The sequence below is a fragment of the Vidua chalybeata genome, chromosome 7 (genome assembly GCF_026979565.1).
Source record: "Vidua chalybeata isolate OUT-0048 chromosome 7, bVidCha1 merged haplotype, whole genome shotgun sequence".
In the NCBI taxonomy this organism is placed as follows: Eukaryota; Metazoa; Chordata; class Aves; order Passeriformes; family Viduidae; genus Vidua; species Vidua chalybeata.
Genome location: NC_071536.1, coordinates 37,068,102 through 37,095,263, shown reverse-complemented (window position 1 = coordinate 37,095,263; position 27,162 = coordinate 37,068,102). Strand labels below are relative to the sequence as shown.

Here is a 27,162-nt window from a genome sequence, read left to right as displayed (position 1 = left end):
CACCTTCCACTGCCCTAGGGACACCTTCCATCACCCCAGGGACACCTTCCATCATCCCAGGGACACCTTCCATCATCCCAGGGACACCTTCCACTGCCCTAGGGACACCTTCCATCACCCCAGGGACACCTTCCACTGCCCCAGGGATACCTTCCATCACCCCAGGGACACCTTCCACTGCCCTAGGGACACCTTCCATCACCCCAGGGATACCTTCCATCATCCCAGGGACACCTTCCATCATCCCAGGGACACCTTCCACTGCCCCAGGGACACCTTCCACTGCCCTAGGGACACCTTCCACTGCCCTAGGGACACCTTCCATCACCCCAGGGACACCTTCCATCATCCCAGGGACACCTTCCATCACCCCAGGGACACCTTCCACTGCCCTAGGGACACCTTCCATCATCCCAGGGACACCTTCCACTGCCCCAGGGATACCTTCCATCACCCCAGGGACACCTTCCACTGCCCTAGGGACACCTTCCATCACCCCAGGGACACCTTCCACTGCCCCAGGGACACCTTCCATCACCCCAGGGACACCTTCCACTGCCCTAGGGACACCTTCCATCACCCCAGGGATACCTTCCACCACCCCAGGGACACCTTCCTCTGTCCCCAGGGTCACCTTCCAGTATCCCAGGGACACCTTCCACCGCCCAGGGATACCTTCCACCGCCCAGGGATACCTTCCACTGTCTCCAGGGTCACCTTCCTCTGTCGGAACCCAAGGTGTCCCTCAGACACTCTTGGATGTTCTGGGCCCAGGGCAGAAGCCTCTGAGACCCTGGCAGGCGGCCAGGGACCCCTGTGGTCTTGAGCTTGACCCATGGAACAATTTACCAACCTTGCAGGGAGAACAAGAAATCACAAAAGTTTAGATGTTACAGTAGAAGTAGTCACAAAGTGAAAGGAAGGATTTTTGAGTGCTGTACAGGGGGGTTTAGGCCTTGTACAGAGGGGTCTGAGTTTTGTACATGGGGGTCAGAGGTTCTAAGATGGAGGGATTTGGGCGTGCCCTGTCCTCCTCCTTTCTTCTTCCTATTCCCCATGTTCTTGGTGGTGTTGGCACTCACAGATTGGTTTAGAGTAGAAAGTCACTGTTCAACATAGGTAGTAGGCATTGGGGAAAAACTGTAAACACCTAATACGTAATGTGTGATATAAAAGATGGCACCAGCCCCTCGGGGAGGGGAGACGGGGACAGCCAGAGACGGGGACAGACAGAGTCAGGGACAATGTCAGGGAGTCTGTGTGCCTTGAGATAACATGCAATAAACTGCCTTGAGACCGGACGACTGAAGACTACTGAGTCTTTCTTTGAAGGCACGGGTTGGAGGAGAGACTTTACCACCATCCGGAGTCACCCAAATCCGGGGAAGACTCCGGCATTCCTCTGCCCAGGAACACCTTCCAATATCCCAGGGACACCTTCCTCTGCCCAGGAACACCTTCCAATATCCCAGGGACACCTTCCTCTGTCCAGGGATACCTTCCACTGCCTAAGAACACCTTCCTCTGTCCCCGGGGACACCTTCCACTGTCCCCAGGGTCACCTTCCACTGCCCAGGGACACCTTCCACTGTCCCCAGGGTCACTTTCCGCTGCCTTCAAGGACACCTTCCATTCTCCCAGGTTGCTCCAAGCCCAATCCAGCTTGGTCTGGGATATTTCCAGGGATCCAGGGGCAGCTACAGCTGCTCTGGACAATCTCTGCCAGGGTCTCCCCACCCTCACAGCGAAGGATTTCCTCCATCTATCTAAATTAAATTTCCCCGAGTCTCTCTCCAGCTCCTTCCAGCTGCTGGGAGCCTGCTGTGGGCTCCCCACACACACAGCCTTCTCCCCAGCATTCCCAGCCTGTCTCCTAGGGAAGGTGCTCTGGTTTCCACATCAGCTTCGTGGTGATCCTCTGGATTTGCTCCAACAGAGCCCCTCTCCAAGCTCCAAGCTGCCCTTGGCATCTCCCCTCAGCGTTTTTCTCCCTCTGCCTCTGCCACAGCTGGATCTACGGCCAGGTGGAAGGGTATTTTCCCTGGAATGTCGCTCCGTGCCCGTTCCTGGGAAGAGCAGCAGGAGCAGTGGTGCCTCTGGGTGACGCTTTGACCTTGCTCGGTTGACACGAAGTTTTGTCACGATGCAGCGGGTGTGAATCAGCATCTGGGAAAAGCAGCCTGGAGCCTGCTCCTCCTCACCACGGGGGCTGTCCTCATCCTCCTTCCCTAAAAACGCTCCTTCCTTACCTGCTGAAATCACCCGCAGCTCTCCCTCCTGGCTCGTTTATTTCCCTGCACTCACAGGATTTGAAACAGTCTGAAATACCACGGGAAGTCTCCTCCTCCTCCTCCATCAGTTTCTCCCGACAAGAATCTCCTGCTTAAAGAAGAACCCAAACATCCATGATGTCTTCTGGGAAGCTGCAGAAGCTCCAGCAACTCCTGGGCCTGGTTTCCACCAGAGTTTCATTCAGTCACCCTCAGCTGCACAATTAAGATGGGGGTGGACAATCCTGCAGCATTTTGATGGAAATCTCCCTTCCTTGCAGTCATTACCTGAGGTGGACGTGAGGAGCAGGCTGGCAACAAAGCCTCTCACACCCTTCTTAAAGTCAATTCCATGGGGGAGAGTTAGCAATGTGCAGCATGTGATAAGCCATTATTACATAATGGGATTTATTCCCATGGATTACCAATTATCCCTTTTATTTCTCTTATGTTTCAAGCTTTCACCCTGAATAGCAAATTTGTTAGTCATGACAAGTAGGGGCTTAGTCATAAGAGACAAGTCTTTGGATGAATTAATCCTTATTTTCCTCCATTATGGAGGGCTCATTTTGGAGTGAGATAAGCAAAACTCGATTTTTCTCTCGGAGCAGGTATAATCTGCCATCAGGAAGAATGCAGAGAGCCATCTTTTCCCAGCAGCTTTGTCACAAACAACGTGACATTGTCTGGAGTGCAGACAATACTGAATTGTCACCCAGCTGCTGCTGGTTTTACTGCTTACCACCAGATCAGGTGAAGCAGCCTGGTAGGAATGAGAATTTTCAGCCAGATTTGGGGGTGATCAGCACTTCCCTGGGTCTGTGAGCTTCTCCCAGGCTGGGCTGGATGCCTGAAGGTGGGATGGACAGCTTGGTGGGAACCTGCTTTATAAAAACCATGGAAATACAGAAAAGCAGAGCTTAAATACTTTATTGTTTTCACCCTCATTCATTTCTTTCACCTCTCAAACCATGTCATTTTTCAGCTGTACACTTGCAAGAAATCCACTTAGGTATACGTTTTTCTGAGCTTACTTACACCTGCACATATGAAAATTGCCTCCCTACCAGCACCACTGGATGTTCTCTCCTTTTCCCACTTTCCCAGCTCTCCAGCTCCCCAGTTTAGCTCACCCTGGCAGATCAGATATGGTGTGACAGCAAGTTCTGATCTTTCCTGAAGAAATTCCCCAGCTGAGCCAACTTCAGTTCAGTAAACACCCCAAGATATCAGGATAACGAATAGGAACAATAAAGGAATAACAAATCACTTCCTCGAGGACTGGGATCATCAAGGAATGAGAAAATTCCATTTCTCTCCAGGGCAGCCAAGGTGTTGAGGCTGCAGGAAAACCAGGGAGGGGACAGGTGACAAAGCAGGACAGGGATTGTGACAGAGGTGATGCCACAGAAATGGGGGTGATGCCTTGAGCAGGCTGCCCCGGAGCAGAGGCTGGGCAGAGTGACAGAACAAAGCATTCCAAGGATCTCCTCCATGGATCCACCTTGGGCAGCACCAGAGCCCAGCCAGGGCTGCAGCCAAGAGGAACCAAAATGGTCCCAAAATGCACGAGCGCTCCCGGGGGCTCTCACTGGGATCAGCTCTGCTCCATTTGCACCTTGCAGTTCATTGGCCACTTCCAGCTTGAGGTGATCAAGTCCCATCCTGCTTGTTTTTCTCTCTGCAGCCCACGCTGTTTGTGCTCCTGGGCCTGAGCTTTGGATCATTTGTCCTTGGTGCCCAGCTGGAGAAGGAATTGTTTTGTCTCCCTGCTCTGTGCAGAGAGCTCAGCAACACTTCATGTGAAGCTCAGAGCTGCACACCAAAGCAGCACAGAGCCTGAAACATAGAAAAGCCAAACCTGAGGCATCAAGGGAACATTTCAGCATTACCATTGCTCCCTTTCACTGCTTCCAGGCTCCAGGAATGGGCTCTGGATTTGGGAGGGAGCTGCAGGAGGAAGCAGCAAGGTTGAATTTCTGCTGTGCTGAACAATTCCGTGCAAGGAGCAGACACCGGTGCTGGCCAGGGGCAGGAGCTGTCAGCAGGGAGAGCAGCGTTAATGCACATCCCATTGATCCCGGGGCCTCAGCAGCGGCCAGAGGCAGGAAATTTGATATCTTGGTGTCATCGGTGCTCAGATGTGGCTCAGGGGAAAGGGATGTTAAAGGATTTCTCCCAGGAGGGAGCAAACGGGTGGGATCCCCGTGACAAAGGGCAATTTTAAATGTCACCCGGAGTTAATGTTCCGCGGACACTGAGAGTGCACCAGGGAATGTTTGCAAAGGCAGAGCATGAAAATGTTTAGCAGGAATAAAAATAAATAGAGGCAGGCTGGAGAACAGGCAGAAGTGAGCTGGAAAGTGCTGAGGAGGCAGCCAGGAGGAGCTGAGGGTCAGGAATTATGTGATCTGCATCCCCAGGGATCATCAAAAGCACGAACACACATCCACAGCTCAGGAGGGACTGGGCTACAGGAACGTTTGGCCAGGCAGGGGAAAAATTCCACAGCAAAAGGAACAGGATCTGCACCACTGACACCCTCAGGATGATTTTCCCAGACCCAACATCTCCTTGGACCAGACAGGTGAGGATTTCTTTGGGGTCAGGACCACAGGGGTTCCTTTCTCAGACCTCCACAGGAGTTTGGATGTGCAAATGGAGCACTCCAAAGATACTCCATGAGAAAGTGCTTGGGGCTGTGATGGCAGGGATTGTTTCTCATTTGCAAGACACTTCAATATATGCTTACTTTAAAAAATGTAAAGTACACACATAAATCTCAATCTCCGTATAAATTATTCACGTTATGCACAGTCATATATTTCGTGTTAGCCCACCTAAAAAAAAAAATGGATTTGCTCAAAATAAATAAATCGATTTTACCACTGTACAAAACAGCAAAATGTTTCAGGTCATTATTGAGTACACAAAACATTTTTTCCAAGTTACCATCTTTACATTTGGGTTAATAAATCACCTAAATAAAAGGGCTGTAACTCGGAAAAAAATTTGTTGTCTTTACATTATAGGAAGTTATAAAGCAACCATAAAAATACCGAATGGGCAGGAAAGCACTAAAAACACCCAATCCCAAAGCACAGAGGCTCCGCGGAGATGCAGAAAGAGTTAAGGAGCATCGCAGGCAGCTGATGCCATCTTCTGGTGTCACTTACAGCCGTGATTTAAACCCCCCCTGTGCCGAGTCGGGTCGGATCAGCATCAGGAGGAGAGCGCTGCTGTTTGGGGTGTGCTTTGCCCCAGGGCAGGGCTCGGGATCAGGATCAGCGTCAGGGGAGGAGGAGGGAGCGCTGCTGTTTTCAGTGTTCTTTCCCCCAGGACAGGATTCAGGATCAGGATCAGCATCAGGAGGGGGGACGCTGCTGTTTTCAGTGTTCTTTCCCCCAGGGCAGGATTCAGGATCAGGATCAGCATCAGGAGGGGGGACGCTGCTGTTTTCAGTGTTCTTTCCCCCAGGACAGCGCTCAGGATCAGCATCAGGAGGAGAGAGCGCTGATGGTTTTGGGGTGTGCTTTGCCCCAGGGCAAGGTTCGGGATCAGGATCAGGAGGAGGGAGCACTGATGTTTTCAGGGTCCTTTTCCCCAGAGCAGGATTCGGGATCAGGATCAGGATCAGGATCAGGATCAGGATCAGCGCTGCCATTTGCGGTATCCTTGCCCCCAGAGCAGGATTCAGGATCAGATTCAGGATCAGGATCAGCGCTGCTGTTTGCGGTATCCTTGCCCCCAGGGCAGGATCAGGATCAGGTTCAGGATCAGGATCAGGATCAGGGCTACTGTTTGCAGTGTTCTTTCCCCCAGGACAGGATTCAGGTTCAGGATCGGGTTCAGAATCAGGATCAGCGCTGCTGTTTGCGATGTTTTTTCCCCACGGGTAGGGCTCAGGATCAGGATCAGGTTCAGGATCAGGAGGGAGCACTGCTGTTTGCGGTGTCTTTGCCCCCAGGGCAGGATCAGGATCAGGAGCAGGTTCAGGATCAGGAGGAGGGAGCGCTGCTGTTTGTGTTGTTTTTTCCCCCCCGGGCAGGGCTCAGGATCAGATTCAGGACCAGGATCAGGATCAGCGCTGCTGTTTGCGGTGTCCTTGCCCCCAGGGCAGGATCAGGATCAGGATCAGGATCCGGATCAGGATCAGGATCAGGAGGGAGCGCTGCTGTTTGAGGTGTCCTTGCCCTCAGGGCAGGATCAGGATCAGGATCAGGATCAGGATCAGGATCAGGATCAGGATCAGGATCAGGATCAGGATCAGGATCAGCGCTGCTGTTTGCGGTGTCCTTGCCCTCAGGGCAGGATCAGGATCAGGATCAGGATCAGGATCAGATTCAGGATCAGGATCAGGATCAGGATCAGCGCTGCTGTTTGCAGTGTCCTTGCCCCCAGGGCAGGATCAGGATCAGGATCAGGATCAGGATCCGGATCAGGATCAGGATCAGGAGGGAGCGCTGCTGTTTGAGGTGTCCTTGCCCTCAGGGCAGGATCAGGATCAGGATCAGGATCAGGATCAGGATCAGGATCAGCGCTGCTGTTTGCGGTGTCCTTGCCCTCAGGGCAGGATCAGGATCAGGATCAGGATCAGGATCAGATTCAGGATCAGGATCAGGATCAGGATCAGCGCTGCTGTTTGCGGTGTCCTTGCCCCCAGGGCAGGATCAGGATCAGGATCAGGATCCGGATCAGGATCAGCAGGGAGCGCTGCAGTTTGTGTTGTTCTTTTCCCCCGGGCAGGGCTCAGTGAGTGCGGTGTCACCGCTGAGTCAGGAACGGGAAGAAAGGGAACATGGATTTTCAGAAGGCATAAAAGGCTTACTTTATCCCAATCTCCCGATGTTTATAACAAACATCGTTCACCCAGAACCTGATTGGTTCTTAATGACACCTGTCACCCATTGATTAATTAGGAAACCACCCTTTGGTAAACACCTTATCGTGAGACACAACTGTCCAAGACACCAGCTGCAGATTGTTTTTAACTCTTTCTCTCAGCCTTCCCAAACTCCCCAGAACAATTCCTGGGAAAGTTTATCTGGCTTTCCCTGTGTGAGCGGGCTGTCGGTGCCCACATGCGGGGACGCAGGAGCGTTCCGAGCCGCGGTGGCACAGCCAGCCCCTGCCACCAGCCCGGCCCTGCGGGGTGGCAGCAGAGGGGACACAGGGCAGCTCCGGCTGTGTCACAGATGAGCCCGAGGCGCTGCCGAGCTTTGGGAAGCGCAGCTGGGCCGTGCCCTGCCGCCCTCGCAGGGGATCGCTCACCCAGCATTCCCAAACTGACACCACCGCGCACAGGGACGGAGTGGGGGCAGGCAGACTCGGGCCCTCCCGCCAGATAGATCAGCCCGAATCTTTTTATCTGTTACAAATTCTCTGTAATCTGTCTCGGTTATTGCCTCCCTCTTTCCTCTGCTCCTTGCTGTGATCCTTCTCCATCATCCTCCCTGGGTAATTCCACTTGTGCTGGAGTTGTACCAGAATCTCTTGGATTGAAGGCAGGCTGGACTAAACGGATTTTACTATTCTTAGTCATAGAAAAAATCCTAACTTCAGGAAATTCATCAGGCTGGGAGGGTGGGGAGGCCCTGGAATGGAATTCCCAGAGAAGCTGGGGCTGCCCCTGGATCCCTGGCAGTGTCCAAGGCCAGGCTGGATGGGGCTTGGAGCAGCCTGGGACAGTGGAAGATGTCCCTGGCTGTAAGCACAGATGAGTTTTAAAGTTCCTTTCAACAAAAACCGTTCTGAGATCCAAGGATTCCAAAAGTGATTTGGGTTACTTCAGCGTTACTCTGTGTTAGTTTCAGATTTCAGTCCTATTTAACCTACTTTAATTTCTTTATTTTTATTTAAACTGGAGTTACTAAGTTACAATACAGACTGATTAACTGAGTTAAATTCATAGCAAAATACAACTTACACGTGTGCTTATTAATGTTTTTGAGATTAAACCATTAAAAGCCATCTAAAGGACACAGAGATTGCATTTAGAGATGGAGCAGGTGAGTGAGAGACAAGCAAGCCACTGAGAAAACAGGGAATGTATCCTGAAACTCCCTTTTCCTCCTGGGAGGCACTTCAGGAACAAATGCTCTGTTCAGCTCTGGCATCAGGGAGTGACATTTTGGGCCCTGTCACTGCAGCAGGGTGGCACAACCCAACCAGAGGAGGGGCCTCCACATCCCCCCACTGCTGCTGGGTCCTGCAAGAACACATCCAATGTTTCCTACATAACTGGCTGCTTGGACCAGCAGTAATTATCCCCCATGTTCCTCTGTTCAGATGGAAACACTTGGATCTTCACAGCTCACCCAACTTAGGAAAAACTGCCCCTCCCTCATCTTCCTCCTTTCCCAAGCAGCACTTTGCTGGCTTTAATTTACCAAGGTTATTCCCAGCCTGTCCAATTAAAGGGTGAATGTTGCAAACCCTCAAAGTAGCAGAAGCATGGAAGTGAGCTTTGAAACAGTTTCTCCGCAGGCAAATCCAGGGAGCCTGTTGGGATGACAAACACACGCCAAAACTCCAGTCAATCCATAAAGAAATATAAATCCTATTGGAGAAAGAACCAGCATTTTCTAGTTCCTGACATTTAAAACTCTGCACCTGACATGAAGTCCAGCATAAATTGCTTAGATAAGCCAGGACTCCACAATCTTACCTGAAAGATATTCCCAACACACAACAGAACAGAAATCCCTATTCCAATCCTGCTGCAGAGATGCACAAGTAAGGGAATCCAAACTGAATTCCCATCATATCCTCAACACGTTTAAAGAGCACAAAACCACCTCAGTCAGTGGCAATCCCTGCTGGACAAAGGATTTTCTAGCACTAATCCCTCCCTCTTCTTTTTCTTCTTTTTAATGAAGATTTCCACGGCCTGCAGCATTCATCCACCACTCCTCCCCTTTTCCTGCACTTGAGGCACACAGAGACTCTGCAAGGACTGTTGCAGTTCTGCTTCACAGAAGGTTTCATCACCACTAATCCTTTAAATGAAAGCCATTCCACATCTGGCACTTACCATCAGAGCCTCGGGAGTTTATGGAATCCTTCTCTGCACCTCACATATTCCCAGAATCCATCAAAAGTTTGAAGCTCCAGCTAAAGGTTTTTTAAGTAATTAGATGAGGATTAGACTACACGAAATCAGAGATACACAGCAATCTCACAGACATCTTCTGGCCAATTTTCCCTGAAAATGATCCACTGAAAATGATCTTTGTAGTGAGAAGAGGCCATGCTAAGTGTACAGCTTTCAATCTGCAGAGGAAATTACTTCCCATTTTCATTAAGCCTCCAAAGGCTTTTGGGGATGGTAGTGAAGCAAGGTTATTCCTAGATATCAAGGAGAGTAGTTTTTTTTTTTTTTTTCTTTTACACACTCAGATTTTCAACAATTCTTTCAAAAAAAAAAAAAAAAAAAAAAAAAAAAAAAAAAGAAATAATTTATACTTCAGACTATCAGCCACTCCCTGAAATGAGCCCAGCTCTACAGAAAGCCTGGAAGGATCAGATAAAGTGGAATTTTCAGGGAGCAGCAATCCCAGTGAAGTCACAGGTGCCCCCCAAAGCTGCCACCACCCCTCACCTGACCAAGGCAGTGTCTTGGGTTCCTCTATTCCCAACAGGAATAATCTAGCCTCGCCTCTCCCTGCAGACATCATGTGGAATAAAAATAGAGCATCAGTTAAGCAAAAACCAGGTAATTTCAGCCATCTGAGTTTGTGATGAGCTCCCAGGATTTAAAGCTCTGCAAGTGTTTTTAGCTGCCAGGACTTTTAACTCGCACAACGTAAGACAAAACAGGTTTGAACACAGCTTGGATTAAAAACAGTTCTTTATATAGGAAGCTAAGATGGAAAATACACTGACTGCATGACATAGGCAAGATTTTCCTGGGAGGGTGAGTCTGGACTAAACAACATCTCCAGGTTCCCTCCAACCTCAGTGATCCCGGGATTTGTAATACAGAAACACCCAAACGAGGAGAACAAAACAGCAGAAATTCACCCCATTTCTTTGGCAGGGCAAGAAACTCTCATTCCCCATCTCCCCAGGTCTCAGGTCCCATCCCCTCCCTCCCCTAGCACAGAATTATCACATTATCTGCAAGTAAGTGCATATGCTGGGATCAAAGGACCAGAGTCCCTGAGCAGCCTCCAGAGCTGCTGCTGTCCCTGCTTGCACACTGTGAAATAACCACATATGCACCATGGCCAGGTTTTGATATGTATTTTTATTTCCCTGCAGTTTTCACTTATCAAGAACAAGTAACAGGGAAAGTTGTCTGAACTAGTGCATAAACAAACATTCGGAAACACCACTACACGTATCTAATGTACAAGAACCGTATAAAAAAAGTCACTAAAACACTACACTACGAAGGTGTCCAACGCTTACAGTCAGACTTTTTCCAACCCGTTACTTGCCTTGTAGCCACAGGAAAACTCTCCAAAATTGAAAAGACAATCTTGCCACAACCCTCCCTCCCCCCCCACCCTGCCCTCCCCCACCACCTGGGATGGCTCGATAGCTAGACATCCAATAATGAATTATTGCAATGATATAGAATGCAATACATACCTGGTAAAATATCCTTTAATGTGGTGTGGTACAGTTTGAAAGCCGGTTAAAATACGCAGTCTTCGGATAAAATGGCATCAAGGTGAAAATTTTCTCAGATCTGCACATTTGGACATGTGCCAGATGCATAATTTTCCTAGTCAGTTTATTTTTTTTCCTCTCCTGTGTAATTATTTTTTATAAACTGGTATTATAAATAGAAATATACATTCAAAATATATGGAAAAGTGAGTTACTACATTAAATTTGCATGTATCGATCCATCCCTTTCCCCTGCACAGTAATAGAAAATACTATTTTGCCTTGAACTTCATATTTGACAGTGAAATGCCACTAAAGTATTTACCAAAAAGTCCATCTAGTCAAATTGTGAAACAAAATGAACCAAGTGAAAACTTTACATTTCCTTTAGAAAAAAATTACAAGAATTTTGTTTCCTAGCTATGAATCTTTAACTTTTTTTTTTTTAGACACAAAGTTGCATTTATTTGTACAAGATACAAAATGTAAACATGGCAAAATAAATAGTTTAAACAAGTGATGCAGGATCCCATGTCATGCTCATGATCCCATTAAAGAATTATTTTTTAATCCATTCAGTTGCAAATTCAAGTGCAAAAGCATGATGATGAATATCTACTATTCAAGTAACAGAAATAATATTGATGATACAAATAAAACTATTTTACAAGGTAGTGATTTTCCCAATTTTACAAAATTTACATTATATATCGACTTAATACACGATATAACGGAGTCCATTCAGGTCTGTGTGAGCCCTCTGTGACCCACAGAGTGCTGTGTTTGCATTCAGCTGGAATAGGAAGGAGCACACCATGACCCAGCTGGGGACACTGCCTGGAGGTTATGTCACTTCCATGGCCACTGTGGTCTCTGCGATGCCGTTCAAGCCCAGGCGCTCTGGCTCATGGTTCTCTCTGCAAGGGAAGGAGGAGCCCACAGTCAGAGCAGATTCTCACACACTTTCAGGCATTGCTTTTGTATTTTCACACAGCTCTTAGCTGGACCAGGCAGGAACCCTAACACACACACACTGCAAACGTGATTTGGAAGTAAATATTGGCATTCAACAGCTGCTCTTATTCAACAGTGCAGTCCCTTCTGCAAGATTATTGCATTTAACTGTCCATTTCCAGCCTAAATTATGGATTAAATCCCTAAAAGCTCTTCTGAAAGAACAAAGTCAAGATATGGTAACTCAGCATCAGTTATTCTGGTAATGCACCAAGTGTTGCAATTCCCTGCCCATACTGCTTTAGCACCAATTTTTTACTCCTTTACTAATACCCATTTTTTACTTTTCCAACTGACAAACATGACTTTGTTTTTTGAAACACCATATGATCCAGGAGAGACTTCCAACAAAGCCCAAATATTGCCATTTTCAGAACAATCTGCCAATTGCAAAGCTCCTGCCACTCCTATGAAACATCATCTAAGTATCCTGGAGTAGCAGTGCTGCTGTTCTGTGAGAATAAATACCTTCGTGGTTGGACTTGATGATCTTAAAGGTCTTTTCCAACCTAAACAATTATGAATTATGATTTTATATGTAAGATATGGGTTGCCACTTTTCTGCTGTGTGTTTTACATAAATATGTAACACATATATCCACATGTAAATATAAAGATACATGTGCCAGCAATTACAATATTGCTACACAATGACTTAAAGGGAACACGAAGGGAATTTGGCAGACTCTACCTGAAAATGCTGCATGAGAAGGGACAAATGAAATGGTTAAAATTCAAACACAGCAGAAGTTGACCCAAAGTACAGGTGCCTAAAGGCAGGGCAGGTTATTTGAGGGGTGAATTTGCACAATCAGCTCTTGTGGTTTGCCATGGCCATGCTGAAGGTGCTGAGAGGCCTCTCGGAGGTGGAACGGAGCCGGGCACGACCATGGAGAGGACACAGGCTGAAGCTGCCCCAGGGGAGGGTCGGGTGGGACATCAGGAAGGATTCCTCCATGGAAAGGGCTGTCAAGCACTGGAGCTGACAGGGAGGTGAGGGAGGCACTGCTGAGGTGGCACGCAGCGCTCTGCTCTGATGAGGTGAGGGTGAGCCCCGGGTTGGACGCCGACTTTGGTGATTCCAACCCAAACAATTCCACGATTCCAAGCACAAGTGGGAGCTGCTGCTGCCCTGTCCCCACTCACCTTGCTATACTGCTGATGGCACTGCTGGGAGTTACCTTTGGCACTCTGTCCATGCTGGCAGCAACTGTGGCAAGTTTTAAGGCTGTTGGCGAGGGCGCTGAAGTCCGTGTATTGATATGAACATTGACTGGAGACACAACACTGACGTTGTTGAGGTGCACGGCGCTGGGCAGGCAGGAATTGTTCATGGGGAGAGGCTGAGGGCTGCTCGTGCACAAGGCTGGGATTAAGTGGTTTGTGGTGCTGTGGCCAACTGTCCTTACAAGCTGTACAGTTGAGATCCCTGGGCTGGATGATAAAGCCATGTTGGTGGAGTACAAAGTTCTGGAATTTCCTGTTAGGCAGAATAAGTGGTGGGTGTTAAAAACGTGACATTTCTTAGATGAAAAGCCAAAGCTTAACCTCAAGGGCAATGCTTTGAGTGTGTAAGTCATTAATGTCCATATTTTACAGATTCACAAAATGGGAAAAGTGGCAGCATGGCACATTGCCATTGATGCCTTAGGATTTAGCTTTTATATATATTTTTGTAATATTTTTCAGATCCTGTACTGCTTTAGGGTATAACTCTAAAACTCCATAGCCTGTTAGCTGCTGTTCTCCTGTTTTACTCAGATAAAACAATTCCTCTAGGCCTGAAACTCAGACATTTCACTGTCTCAGGTCCCAAAAAGTATAAACAAAAGTGATTTGAGGGGGAGCAAACTGGGGATATGTGATTGCATTACCTGAAAATTTAATTGGAGGATTAACCCCTGATATGCAAATGGAACAAACTTTTAATTATATCTGAAACACTTGTGACCATTGTCCATTTTGGGTGGAACCTCTTGGAGGCTTCTGACTGCCCAAGGTGCAGCTATTGAAGGCCTTTAATAAATACCCACTTTTATTCTCTTAATCTTGTCTAGCCTCTGTTCCAGGTAGCCACTCCAAGGCATCACCATTGCCTGATCTTCCAGCCTCAAAGCACTGCCCTCTTGGATATGAACTCAGAGAATTACACAGAGATCTCTCTCTCCCTCTTTGCTGGAACTGCTCCAGTTTATTGATTTTATTCAGTCGTGTTTTTTCTCCCTCTATTCATTTCATATTATCATTAACCCAGCCTGGCAGAAGGTCTATAAAACTAATCACATCATTAGCAGCTAAAACAACAAATTACTTTAAAAGCCTCTTCTTTGTCTTGGCAGCCCAAATCCCATTTGCCTCTTGGCACCGTGGAGATGGCACCAGCACAAGCAGCACCACAGGAGGAGGGCTGGGAGGGGGCACTGAGTGCCCATGGCTGCACTTTTTGGGACAAATCCTAAATGCAGTGAAACCTGAGGCTAACAGTGATGTCAGAAGAATTGCCAGTAAAGGTTGGTTAGTACATTTTTGGCTGAATATACAAGTGAGGTAACAACCAAATAATGAATCAACTTCTCCATTTCCTTCTCAAAGGACTTTAATGCTTTAAGCAGTTGATTTATTCTTTCATGACACATTCACACTGGTTTTAAAATGCTGTCATTTAGACTTTTGATCTGAACAGATTATTAGAGGATAAAGACTAGCAAAGGAAAAGCAAACAATGCACTTCCAAGGTAAAGAGCACTTGGTGGGTTTCTATCCATTTTAACAACATCTATTGGACAAGGCTCTCAGGCACAGGGTGGGATTCTTGGGGCTGTCCTGTACAAAGCAAGGAGTTGGACTTTGATCATCCTTGTGGGACTCTTCCAACTCGGGATATTCCATGATTCAAACCACTGCTCCAAAGCACTTCAGAGAAGAATATTTAAAACAATAACAACTAAGAGATTTCATTTTTTTGTTGTTATTTCCTAATATTTTAGAAATCAGCAATAAGATCAGATGATAATTAAGAGCAGCTGACATTCTCAGCTCATTCCAGGCCAGGATTTTCCAGGACTCCTCACCTGAAGGCTGGACAACACCGTTGATATTGTTGTGGCTGGTGTTCTGCTCCTTGGCTCCCTCGCTGCGCCCGGGGCCCGGGGCACTGACCACTGCAGAGGCAGCAAAGTGGGCACTGGCTGAATCCAGGGTTTTGGACATACAGTCAGAGGTGCTGGAGCCCTGCAGGAAGAGGAAAAGGTGGCTCTCAATCATCCAAGTACAAAAGGAAATATGCCTTAGGATTGCTACAGCGCACAAGTAAAGCACATAAATAAACACAGCCTCGAGGTGTGACCTAATGCTCCACAACATGGAATATTTCTGTGCCACCAGAGTGATGAGAAGTTGGGAATCAGTGTCCAGATGAGGGCTGAACAACTGCTGCCCAATGCAGCCAGGCCAGATCTCAGCAGAACAGATCACTCGGGTTGTGTGCTGCTCACCTGGAGAAGGGAAGGCTCCAGGCAGAGCTCAGAGCCCTGGGAATGTTCCCCTGGAGAAGGGAAGGCTCCAGGCAGAGCTCAGAGCCCTGGGAATGTTCCCCTGGAGAAGGGAAGGCTCCAGGCAGAGCTCAGAGCCCCTTGCAGGGCCTGAAGGGGCTCCAGGAGAGCTGGAGAGGGACTGGGGACAAGGGCTGGAGGGACAGGAGCCAGGGAATGGCTCCCAGTGCCAGAGGGCAGGGATGGCTGGGAGATTGGGAGTTGGGAATTCCTGGCTGGGAGGGTGGGCAAGCCCTGGCACAAGTTTCCAGAGCAGCTGTGGCTGCCCCTGGATCCCTGGCAGTGCCCAAGGCCAAGCTGGATGGGGCTTGGAGCAGCTGGGACAGTGGGAGGAATCCCTGGGAGAACTGGATGGGCTTTGAGGTCCCTTCCAACCCAAACCACACAGGATTCCCTATGTTTGGAGATGTTTCCTCTAAGAAAACAACCATGTCTTAAACCTTCTCTGTTCTGTCTCCAGGCAGCTGCAAATCTCAGGGATGTTCAGGATTTGTGGCACCTCCATTGTGCCACAGAATAACTGCTCAGCACATTCTGGAATCCCACTCTGTTAGTCCAGTTCCTACTGGAAAGACTCACCATTCTTACTGGAAAGAACATTAATTCTGCAATTTCAATTTATATGAACTAAGAAAATGACTTTGCACAGAAGCTTGAAGTGCTTTAAAGAGCCAAAATTCATTTGTTTTGTTTAAATATTTTGGCATCGTTTCTTTACACTTACAAAAAATGTCATCAGTATCTGCCAACACAGAATCCCTGATTAATTGAAGTAGAAAACACTGAGGGGAAGGGACAACCAGCACAAGCAATTAGATATAAAATGACCAAAGTAATACACATTTTCCTAGTAATAGACAATAGCAACAGCTTTTATACTTTATTGGGAAGAAGCTAACAGAAAACTAAGTGCAATGGAAAAACTTTTTTTTTCCTTGCAAGGGATTCCAGAGGAAAAATGGGATTCTTTTAGAAGCCAGAATATGCAAAACTCTCTTTTTCCTCTCAGAGGTACCAATTTTTAGTGCTTGCTGAATATCTGTTCATAACAGAACACATTACCTCAGAAGGTTAATTTTAATAAAGTCTCTTCAGAGCACTTACAGGCAGGAGGACAAAACCAGTGCAAACAGAGAGAGTTGAGAGCACACACTGGCATTTTCACACTGGTAACTCTGTGGATGCAGGTAACACATTCAGCTACAAAGTCTCATCCTCAACTGGTAAAATGCAGCCAACTTGTTAAAAAAGCCCCGAGCAAAGTGTTTTAAATTCCCTCCAAAACATCCCCCACTTGCTGGGGTGTCACATTTGGTTGGTAAGAGAACAAAAGGAACATGCAGGGTGGGAGCAGTACCTGTGCTTTCAGATGTGGCTGTTGGGAGGAATGCTGAGATTGCTGCTTCTGCTGCAGCTGGGCCAGCTGCTGCCTCTGCATCTGCACTAACTGCTGTTGGTGTGTCTGGAACTGCTCCTCTGTGATGCCCCCTGTGACTACGGGAAAGAAAGGAGCCACAGTTACACAAAACACACGTGGAAAAGGCAAGAGTGCAGCTAAGGTGGCTGAAGATGACAGAAATCATGTCAGATGCACCCAGAATCTTCACAGATTATGTAAAGGAGAGGTCAAGCTGTGTTTGTTTGTTGGGTTCTTTCATGGAATTGATTTGTAACAAAAGAATTCAGAGCTTTTGTTGCTTTTAAGCAGTTTCTATCTTTGGTGGTTTTATCCCCCTTGAGCTTTAGGCAAAAGCTCAAGAGAAATGATTTTCCTGGCTTTCAGGAAAGAAGCACAGCCTAAAAATCAGAGCTGAGGACAAAGCACCCTGGGCTGAGCTGGGTGCCTTCTCTCCCAGTGAACACTGGCAGATTCCTGGACAATTTCCCTTCCCACAGCCCCTTGTGGCCCTTTGCCAACAGCAGAAAGGACCCTGAGGGAAGCACACATCTGGCATGGGGGATTTTCTCTGCCAATTCTTGTTTTAAATGCACTGAGAGTTTAGGGGTGCCACAATAAGTTTATTTTTGGGAACCAGGTTAATGCCACCCCAGTAATCTCACAGTCCCAACACATGAAGGGAATGAAGTTAGAAAAGCTGGTTTTAATATTCTCCCCCTGGAGAATTTGCACACTTGGTAAACTGAAAGTACTGACAGGGGTTTGATGCTAAAAGCTGAGCTGTGTGCAGTTAACCCAGGAACTGATTCTCTGGGGAGCAAGAGAAGAGGGAATTCACTTCTCAAAGATTCCCATGAATGCATTTCAACACTTTATCCTCAGCTCTGTTTTTGCAGGACTGAAGCTGTGCTGCACCTCAAACACCTGGATTCTCAGGAACATCCTCCTATCCAGGGACACTGAGCTAACATTTAAACAGAGTTTTATCCATCTTGCAGGGTTTGCCTCTTCCATTTACCACTTTTAGTACTCAGGGTTCTCCTGAAATTCCATTGGGAAAAAATACCAGAATCAGGATTGCTTAGAAATTAGAACTGAAACTTCTTTACTGCAACATTATTAAAGCAGGTTTCAACCATATTAGGAGAGCACTTAAAAGTCCAATTATTTAAAAATTACTCCTCTTAAACTCTAGCAATATTATAATTTCCAACCTGAGTTTATTTTGCATTTAGCTTTACTTTGTTCCTCTTGCAGATTCTTACCTAGAATTTAATTCCAAGTTAAATCAGCTCAACTTGCTACATTCCCTGACAAAACACACGGCATTGCTGAAGGCACCAGGGCCAAGAACAGCATTCTGGAATATTACATATATTTCTATTTTTAAGTTCTGAGTTAACAAGTCCCAGAAAATGTGTTTTGTTTTATAGAAAGCTGTTTAAGAGCAAGGTGAGATTTCATGTTTTCAATCTCCTCTCCTTCCCAGTTTGTCACAGACCACAAAGTCATGGAATACTCTTACAGGATACAGGGAAGGTAATCCAGAATTCAATATTCCCTTACTCTACCTGTATGTGCCTGAATTTCAGGTATTTATCCACCTGGAGGGTCCTGGAGGAAAAAAGAGCAAACTTTGACCATGTCCCAAGGCAGAGCTCTGAGCAGGCTTAAGAGCTCTGCAGCTTCAGGGGGTTTTATTTTATCAGAGCCTGACTGGGCTGAAAAACTGCACCACAAAAGGGGAAAAAAGTCACTTCAGCTTTCACTTCCAGGCTCCTCTCTCCTTGGAAGAGAGTTCATACTTTCATTAGGTATTTTGAAGAAAAGTCTAGTCACAGGCTTTTAAAATTAAAAAAAAAAAATTGTCTATACAATCCATTTGAAGGAATAGCAGAGTTGCTTTACTAGTACAGGGAAAAATATAACAGAGGTCATTTTAAATATTCTTGTGTACCAAAAATCAAAGGATCTCCCCAGTTCTCCCTAAAATAAAATAATAAAAAATAAAAAAAAATCATTTTAAGTACTGACACCACTTCCTCTGGAAAGAGTATCAAAGCAGCTGTAAAAATAACTGATTTCAACAATCACTTCCCAAGGAGAATGACTTCAATAAATGCAGTCACAATGCCTGTGCTCATTTAATGCACAACCAGACTCTGACCAGCCCTTTTAAAATTTATTCCCTATTTACTAGTGAGAAAACCCATCAGCAGTGCCTCTTGCTGGTTCAGTTATTTGGGGAAGAATTCTGGTGTCTATTGTGTCTGATCCTGTTCCACAACTGCAGGATCTGGTTTGTAATTTAAATCTGTGACAAAAAAGGTCCTCCCCAGCCATAAATTCCATGCATAATGCACTTCAGCTACTGAGGGATTTCCATTTAATTTAAATTTATTCCTCAGATGATTTCTAAAATTATACCACGAGTTTATTACTATTCCTCCAAAAAATGGCTTCAATCCATCAGATTTGGTTTTATTCATTTCTCAGCTATTTCTCTACCAGTTCTTGGTATTTATCAATAATTTCCTCACACTGAACTGCCCCTTTCTGCCCCAGTTGTGATTCCTCAGGCCTTCAAGGTCTTTCAAAAAATAATTATAGAAAATACATAATACATTGTATCTGTTTTTTTTCATGCAGCAGGAAAATGCTCCTGTGCCAATCTTTTCATGGCAGAGAACAATCTAAAGGTTACAGTGACCATACTGAGAAGCTGGGGAAGTACTGGGATGGAATAAATATTCTGTGCCTCTGTCAGAACAATTTAACAGTACCCAGGAATTCTAGAGATACGTTATTGGAGAATAAATATCCATTCCTGCAGCTTTGAGAGAGATGGGACATTCCTCAACCACAGAAATTAGAGAATTCAGAGTCAGTCTATTCTATTATTTAATTATCCTGGCCTACAGAGCAGGATGGAGGAGGGATATACTCAGCTGCTTGCTGTGGTAGGAGACTTCATTTGCTGGATCTCCAATCTGTCAGATTTTTGAAGTATCAATGATTATGATTCTTTCCTAATTATAAAGTGACAGTGTTACAACTTGAGCCATTACAACTCCAGCTCATGAAGAAAGTGATGCAAACACTGCTCAACTTAAGCTTAAAGCAATTTTTTCATCACTGGATGCTTCCACTATCAACATTTTTACCATTTTCAGGCCTTTTCACACCTGCTCAGGGCACATAGGAACTTCCTACAATTGTCTGAGTCAAAAATGAAAAGTGCCAACAAAAATGAGCCGCACCCACCCTCCCTAAGAAACCACCAGATTTGTTTGGCATTCATAATGAACATCCTTCTAGCCTTAAACAAGGTTAGGCCAATTAGTGCCATTAAGATTTAATTAGACCTAAACAATTCTTCATATGAGCAGAATCCCTGCTTTGAATAATGTCTGAATCCAGCACTTCAAATTCTAATGGAAGCAAAGCAGGAGGAAGAAGTGTTTGTGGGAAGTTTCTGGATGTCAGGTTGTAGCTGTGGTCAGGTCCACACCAGTGCTGAAGATCCCATCAGTCCAGCCACAAAAAAACCCCCAAAATTCAGTATTTTAAATCCCAGAAAAAGCCAAATCCTTGCCTACCTGATATGCCATTCTTGCTGGTGTTCAATAAAGCTACAGATGCTGCAGAGACTCTTTTATTATTCACAGTCTGCCCTGCTTTCCTTGAGGTACATTCTTCGCTATCACTGTCCTGGAGATTGAGTAGCCTGGGCTGGAAACACTGCAGTCGACATGATCTGATATTGCTTAGGATTTCAGGAAGGGACAGTCTGTTTTCACAAGGTTTATTGGAAGCATTGGTCCGTGAAAAATTAGAAGAAAAGTCTAAAGTCTGGGAAGAGCTTGAAAAACTGCTCAGCATTTCCGGGTCAATGTGCCTCAAGACAGGATCGTGTTCTGTGGATATTCGGTCCATGATAACCCTGATGAAAGAGGAGGAGGAGAATCATGAGCTTCAGGATCTCTCTTTAATACTTTTATCCTTTGAAGGGGAATGAAGAATTCAAAAGAACCCAACTGTACCTTCCACCCCTGCCAATCCTCCTCCTTGCAAACCCTATACATCTCCTTGGGATTGTGAGGGTTGTAAGGCAATGCCTGAACCTCAGTTTGTCCAACTCTGCCAATTCGGGGCTTTCATACGAAGAATTCGTTTGGTCCAAACGAGGCTGTGGAGAAAGGAAAGGCAATTTTATACTCCAAGGGTGCTTTGATTAGGGCACTGCTGGGTATCAGGCACAGGCTTCAGGACAGAACATGTGGTTTATGTTGAGTTAACCAATAAAAGCTTCAGTAGTTAAAAAATAAACTCTAATATTTAGGCTGTTAAATACTCTGCATCTAACAGCAATGGAAAAGTTGGAGAAAATGAAAATAAAAGTTCTCAGTCATCTCAACAACTTTTGGCAAAGGAATTAACTCACAGGCTAAGGGAAAAAAGAAAGGAGGGTGAATTCTAAGCAAGTGGGAAGTTCAGCTCGGACCCTTCAGAGCCAAGCAGAAAAGGAGATGTTCCTGCAGCTGTCTCTGGACATGTTCCTGCAGCTGTCTCTGGACTCACCAAAGCATCAAAGCTTTAGTGGTGAGAGTGGAACAGAACTCCAACGCTGGCACTATGCCAACCTGAATTCAAAGAAACCACCACTAAACCCAACAGCACAGCGTAATACTGCTCATTCTTACAGCATAATACTGGCATCCTGCTCGTCTCCTGAAAGCACATGGTCCATCAGGATCATTTTCTTCTTCTGCTTCTGACACTGGTGAGGGTACCTAGACCAGAAAACAATGTCATTCTCCCAGCTGCCACATCTGTATAATTGTATTAATTTAAAATGTTTGTGTTTATTTAACAAGAACTGCCATGTTTATCACAGCTTGGAAGGAAAACTCCGTTTACACAAGGAGCTTTTCAATATAGTCAGAGTTGGGACGAGCCAGAGTGACCAAATGGCAGCTACCAGGAATCTCTGCCCCGTGTTCACTGAGATTGTGGGGGTTACCTGTGGGAACTCGTCCTCATCGGAGCTGTGGAAGTCGTACTGTTTGATGTCACTCTTGCTGAGCACGGGCAAGGGCTCAGCCAGGGGCTGAGGGGTCACCACACACTCCAGCTTGGGCTTCTTCAGGTACTTCTTCTTCTGACGGACCACATCGGACACCTCCTCCTTCAGAGAGGAGTGGTGAGGATGCTGCTCGGGGAAAACAAACAGAAAATTCTAAAACCACAAGCATGAGCAAATTTCATTACTCAGGACAGGCTGTTTGTCTTCCAAAGGCTCTGCAGGTATTTGAGACACATCGTGCAAAATTCACTGAACACATTAAACCCCAGAACCTTTCCTCTGATTGTTTTTACAGGTATTTATTAATAATCAGAGAGCTCTCAAGCCACGTCACTGCCTGAGAGGCTCCTCACTCTGCACTGCACTCAGTGTACTGTCATTGAAATTCCTCTTCCAATTATTTTCTGAGATCTCATTTTTCCCCAGCATTTTCAATTTTCTGAACTGCTTGGACATGTTCAAAAGAAACTATTTAATTTGTTTCCTGTTTCTCACAGAGCTGACACTTTGGAACAGATGTGATGGTATTTGGGCTGGCTATTTAAGATTTTTCTCACATAAGCCCTCTGCAGTGAGCAATTATTCCGTCGATACTGAACTGTCCACTTGAACACAAATGTTATTAAACTTCAAAGCTCCCATTTGAAAAGATTATTTCACTTGCAAAATTCTCCATTTGAAGGAGTGCAGGCATAAAAAGTGTTGAAATTTACCCTGGATTAACATTCACCAATAACAGCCTGACTGAAACGAACTCCAGTAATGGAGCTCAGCTTGGGAAGCAGAGGAGGAACACGAGGAATGCCAAAATTCCTGGAGAACCAGGCATCCCGGGCTTTGTGTGGAATTCTGGGACCACTAGGTGTCGCAGGTGCTAAATACAAATTTCTAGAGGTCTTCAGCTCTCAGCCTCACCCCCAAGCATTTGAACTCCTAAAATTTCAGGTTATTTCTTCAGGGACAGGTCTGAATTCAAAGCATATCCAAAGGGACGATGATCCCAGGAACAAGAGACTCAAAGCAGGGAAAAAATTCTTACCTTAACTTTACATTCTTGAACTTTGTGGTGGTTCCCATTGTGGAGAGATGATGGAGTTGTGCCCATGTCTTTTTCAGGTCTGTTCAGCTTCACTTCATTGAGGATTTCACCTCCATAATCACCCAAATGGTACCTGAAAAAGGAGGACTAAAACTATAGGGCTGCATTTCTACTGAGAAATGTCTGAAAGCCACAAACCAGTGTCTTCCAACTGTCTACACAAACCCCCCTTTCTTTTAGTTTTTGAAGTTTATGCTGCTACAATAAATAAATTATGAGAGATTATTTCAAAGCCATTTAATGAAAATTTAAAACCTTGGTTTTTATAGTCTGGAATTTTACCTTTTCTCCACAACTTCCAATGTTAAATGCAACAGCTCCCGTTTTGTTTTCTCTCTCCTCTTAATCATCTCCAAAATTGTAATGGCTCTGCTAAACTCCCTCCTTAATTTCAACATCTTCTCATAAGATGCTTCATCGTTCTTTCGGTTCTGTTGAGAGATGAAACAAATTTTTAGTCAAAAGCAAAAGCCGTGAGGCACAAACTGCAAATATAAAGTTATATAATGCTGCTGCAAACGAGGCTCATGAGGACACTCCAAAGCAGCTTTTCTTAAAGCAGATCCTACTTGGCAAACAGAGCCACAAAAAGCAAACAAACCCAGTTTTAAGAGTAAACTGAGAAGAACTTTGCAAAGAACTTTGAGAAGAACCCAGTGGAAGTTTGTCAGAACAAGGAATTCAAGTCCACAACACTTTCCCCACACAGTAAGGCTGTGCATGTGTACAAAGCAAAATGCTGGGTGATTACAGATTTCCTGGTTCAAATCATTCCATGCTACAAATACAAAAACTGGGAAATTGTTTCTCCTTTTCCCACAGAAAAGAAAGCTTCCAACCCAGCAGGTTGTTTGTGTGCCAGGCATTGCTCTGAGTTTCAGCTCAAAAAATGGATGGACAGTAAATTGTCCCCCGCAAGATGCTGGACAGGGATCCAAATTATCCCCTACCAAGGGAGAAATGCACAATTCCAACAGCAGGGTCTGCCAAGTCACCTTTCTGGTCTGCATCTTCTCAGTTCTCCTCCGGAAGGCCACGTAGGGGTCGTTGTTGGTGGAGCCATCCCTCTTCTCCTGCTTGATCTGGGGGATGAGGGAGGGCCCCCGGCAGTTCTTGCGCTTCCTCACCCAGTAGTCATAGACAGCCTTGATCAGGTAATCGTCCTCGTTGAGCAGCAGTTTGGCCTCCTGAAGGGTTACAAGCTGCAGGGGAACAGGGACAAGGTCCAGGTCAGATGGGGCTGCAGGGGAAGTCACCACAATCACACCAATCGTGCACATTCTGGATAAACGTCGTTATTTTCCAGCACCAGAGTAAAGGGATGAAAAAATACTGATGGAAATTGAAGCCACCAGCTGTTCTTCCCAAGTTAGAGTTCCCAATTTTTTCTGAACCAGCAGCATCTCTTTCCTCCAATGGTCTAGAACCCCTTCAGTCTTTCATGGAATCTGAAAACACTTTGAAACAACTACATGCACAGGACAGAGAGAACTTACTCAGTCTGCAGGTCATGATTTGGGAATCACAAACAAAAAAAGTTTCTTATTGGTTAACCTTTATTAATGTGTAATTCTCTACAGTTGAATGTTGATTCCCCTAGAAGTGAATTTACTACTTCATTTTTTCCCCCCAGATGTTTACTTTGTGACAGAACAGGACAATGCCCATCCCTGTTTATTCCAGCCTGGAGACACAAAGATGTTCACTTGTTTACTAAGTTATTTCACTAGGTGGTAGTTCTATACAGATCATTTAAAGATAAAAATTAAATCTGTGTTCAGCTTTTTATATGGAAATTAGACTCTAAATAAATGCAAAAGTATCACTAAACAGTACATTAGTTTAACAGGCTCATATAATCTTCAACCCATTCATTAAATAAAAAGAAAACAGCACCTAGTATTACTTAAAAAGCATTTGCCCCATAATTTGAAAAATATCAACTGAACAACTTCATTTGCACTTTTGCAATGTGTCAAACTTTAATCTTGTCCCTACATTAGGAGAAGCAAAAAAAGGAAACAACACATTTTGGAAAATTAAGGAAATCCTAAGTGTAACCATGGCTACTCTGCAAGTGTTAATTCCAGCTCAAGCAGAATAAAACCTTTGCAATCTGTGGTAGAATTTAAAAAGCACTGAACTGTTTTTTAAAAAAAGGGAAAAGTATTGCAGAGAAATCACTTCAGTTTTTTTTGTCTTTTGCTCCCTTTTTTCCATTAACATATTTCTTATCAAAAATAAATCACCTCTGCCTTGAGTGCACAGCTGGGAAAGTGAAGCTGAGCCTGTGCTTGTCCTTGTATTCCCTGCTCAAACCAGAATGGCCAGGAGGAAAGCCTGGAACCCTTCCTGGGCAGGGAAGGCATTCCCAGCAACATCCTCAGTTTAACATTCCAGGGATCAGGCATGTCAACTGGGAATTGGGAGGCAGCACTCAAACCCTTCCCAGGCTCCAACAACCTGCAAGAGCAGCTTGTGTCTACAGAGAAAAACCTGTGTTCTTATAACTTAATTTTTGAAAAGCATCTTCAAATCTTAAATTGAACTTCATTACTCCCAGCAAAGAAAGGTGAAACCAGCGTCAGAAGGATGAATACTGATCATGGAAAGTGATCACCAGAACAGCCTCAACTGAAAGCCAAAACAGGGGTGTCTTGATCAAAGCTCCAACAAACCCAAGTACATGTTCAACAAGTACCATCCAATGTATTCCCTGTTTTTCCTTTCATTCCCATTTTCTTAGCATAGTAAGAGATCTCTGCCTTTCTGAAGTTGCTCTAAGACAGAGAAAAATTCAGTATTTTGGCCTTCTAATGGACAGCACTAAATCAGGTTAAGGAACTGAGGCAGAGCCATGGATCCCACAAAGGATTTTTCCCTCCCACAAAGCCTCATCTCACTGGGAAATAACTGCAGCTGCTCAAACTTGACTTGCACAAACTGATCCCTCAGGTGTAGTTTTGGAGTAAATATTTTGGGCTGGAAGACCCTCCTCCAGACACTGCCCTCCTGGAGCACCTCAGGCTCTGATTTAACACTGGTACAAGTTAATTCACTGTCTGTGCTTCCAACCCTCAAAAACCAACCAAAGACCATGTCCAGCAGAAACAAGTGTAACAGAATTTGGATTCTCATATGTTTATAGCCATTTCTACACCTACTGATCATCACAAGCTTATTCCAGGCCAACAGTGGTAAAAACAAGCTGTGTGTGTCTGAGACACTGTGGTCAGGAATTAAAATTTAAAATCAATCCCTGCAGCCCCAAAAGCTCCTTCCCCACCTGTTTTATCTGAAGTTACCAATATTGACACAGGAGACAGCAATGTGATTTCTGTGAAACTGCAGACTCACACAAACACACTTCTCCTGTAGCAGGAAATAAAACCAAGCACCCAGAACCACCCCCCAGGACAGCAAAACCTCCCAGTGATTTCTTCACACCATACCTGACTAGAACTGGCTTTTTCGAGTCTGTCAACCATTATTTCAAACTGCAGTGGCTTGATCTCCATCTTCCTGTTCAGCCTGTTCAGAAGGGTCTCATCCTCAGAGTCCATATCATAATCTGGCTGTTCATTGTCCAGATTAAAGGCTGGAACACAAGAAATTGAAATGCTGGGTAAGTAACACACTCTGGGCACACATCTGCAATCAAACCAAAAATGACTGAGCAAATTCCAGCCCAGCACTTCTCTGCCAGAACACTTTTTTATACTGAAAAGTTTCCCCATGTAACACACAGCAGGTAGAAGTTGCTTGTCTCCAACTTCCAATATGAAAGGAATCCAGGAAGTTTCATTTGAAGTGACCTGAAGGAGTGATAGGCACAGAAACTTTGATGTATCTTTGCAAAACAAGAGCAAAGACACTTGACAGTACTGATACAAGACAGCTCCTCCAGAATATCATGGTAAGATAATAAGAATTAAGACATTTTTCAATCAAATTCCAGATTTGGAGAAAAAGCATTTACACTGAAATTCCAGTAAAAATTTCTGTTGCCCATTTTTAAACAGTACACCAAACCTAAAGTGTTAAAATATTTAACAGACTAAACCATTTCTGGTTTTATGTAAGTGTAGAGATCCTAGACCAATCCTATGGGGATTGTTCCTTCTTCT

General features: G+C 45.3%; 1 protein-coding gene across 1 annotated transcript in view; it reads right to left on the bottom strand.

Annotated features, from left to right (window-relative positions):
- Window positions 1-10,786: 10,786 nt before the first annotated feature.
- Window positions 10,787-27,162, bottom strand: part of EPC2 (enhancer of polycomb homolog 2) — a 36,595-nt gene continuing 20,219 nt past the window's right edge. Inside the window, exons 3-14 of the mRNA XM_053947808.1 lie at window positions 26,488-26,633; window positions 24,031-24,237; window positions 23,318-23,466; window positions 22,976-23,108; window positions 21,874-22,062; window positions 21,554-21,643; window positions 20,894-21,039; window positions 20,450-20,793; window positions 16,809-16,945; window positions 14,972-15,131; window positions 13,047-13,380; window positions 10,787-11,803 (exon numbers count right to left, since the gene is read on the bottom strand). Coding sequence (XP_053803783.1) covers window positions 11,731-11,803; window positions 13,047-13,380; window positions 14,972-15,131; window positions 16,809-16,945; window positions 20,450-20,793; window positions 20,894-21,039; window positions 21,554-21,643; window positions 21,874-22,062; window positions 22,976-23,108; window positions 23,318-23,466; window positions 24,031-24,237; window positions 26,488-26,633 — 2,108 coding nt within the window. The 3' untranslated portion in view covers window positions 10,787-11,730. The remainder of the gene's footprint in view (window positions 11,804-13,046; window positions 13,381-14,971; window positions 15,132-16,808; window positions 16,946-20,449; window positions 20,794-20,893; window positions 21,040-21,553; window positions 21,644-21,873; window positions 22,063-22,975; window positions 23,109-23,317; window positions 23,467-24,030; window positions 24,238-26,487; window positions 26,634-27,162) is intronic.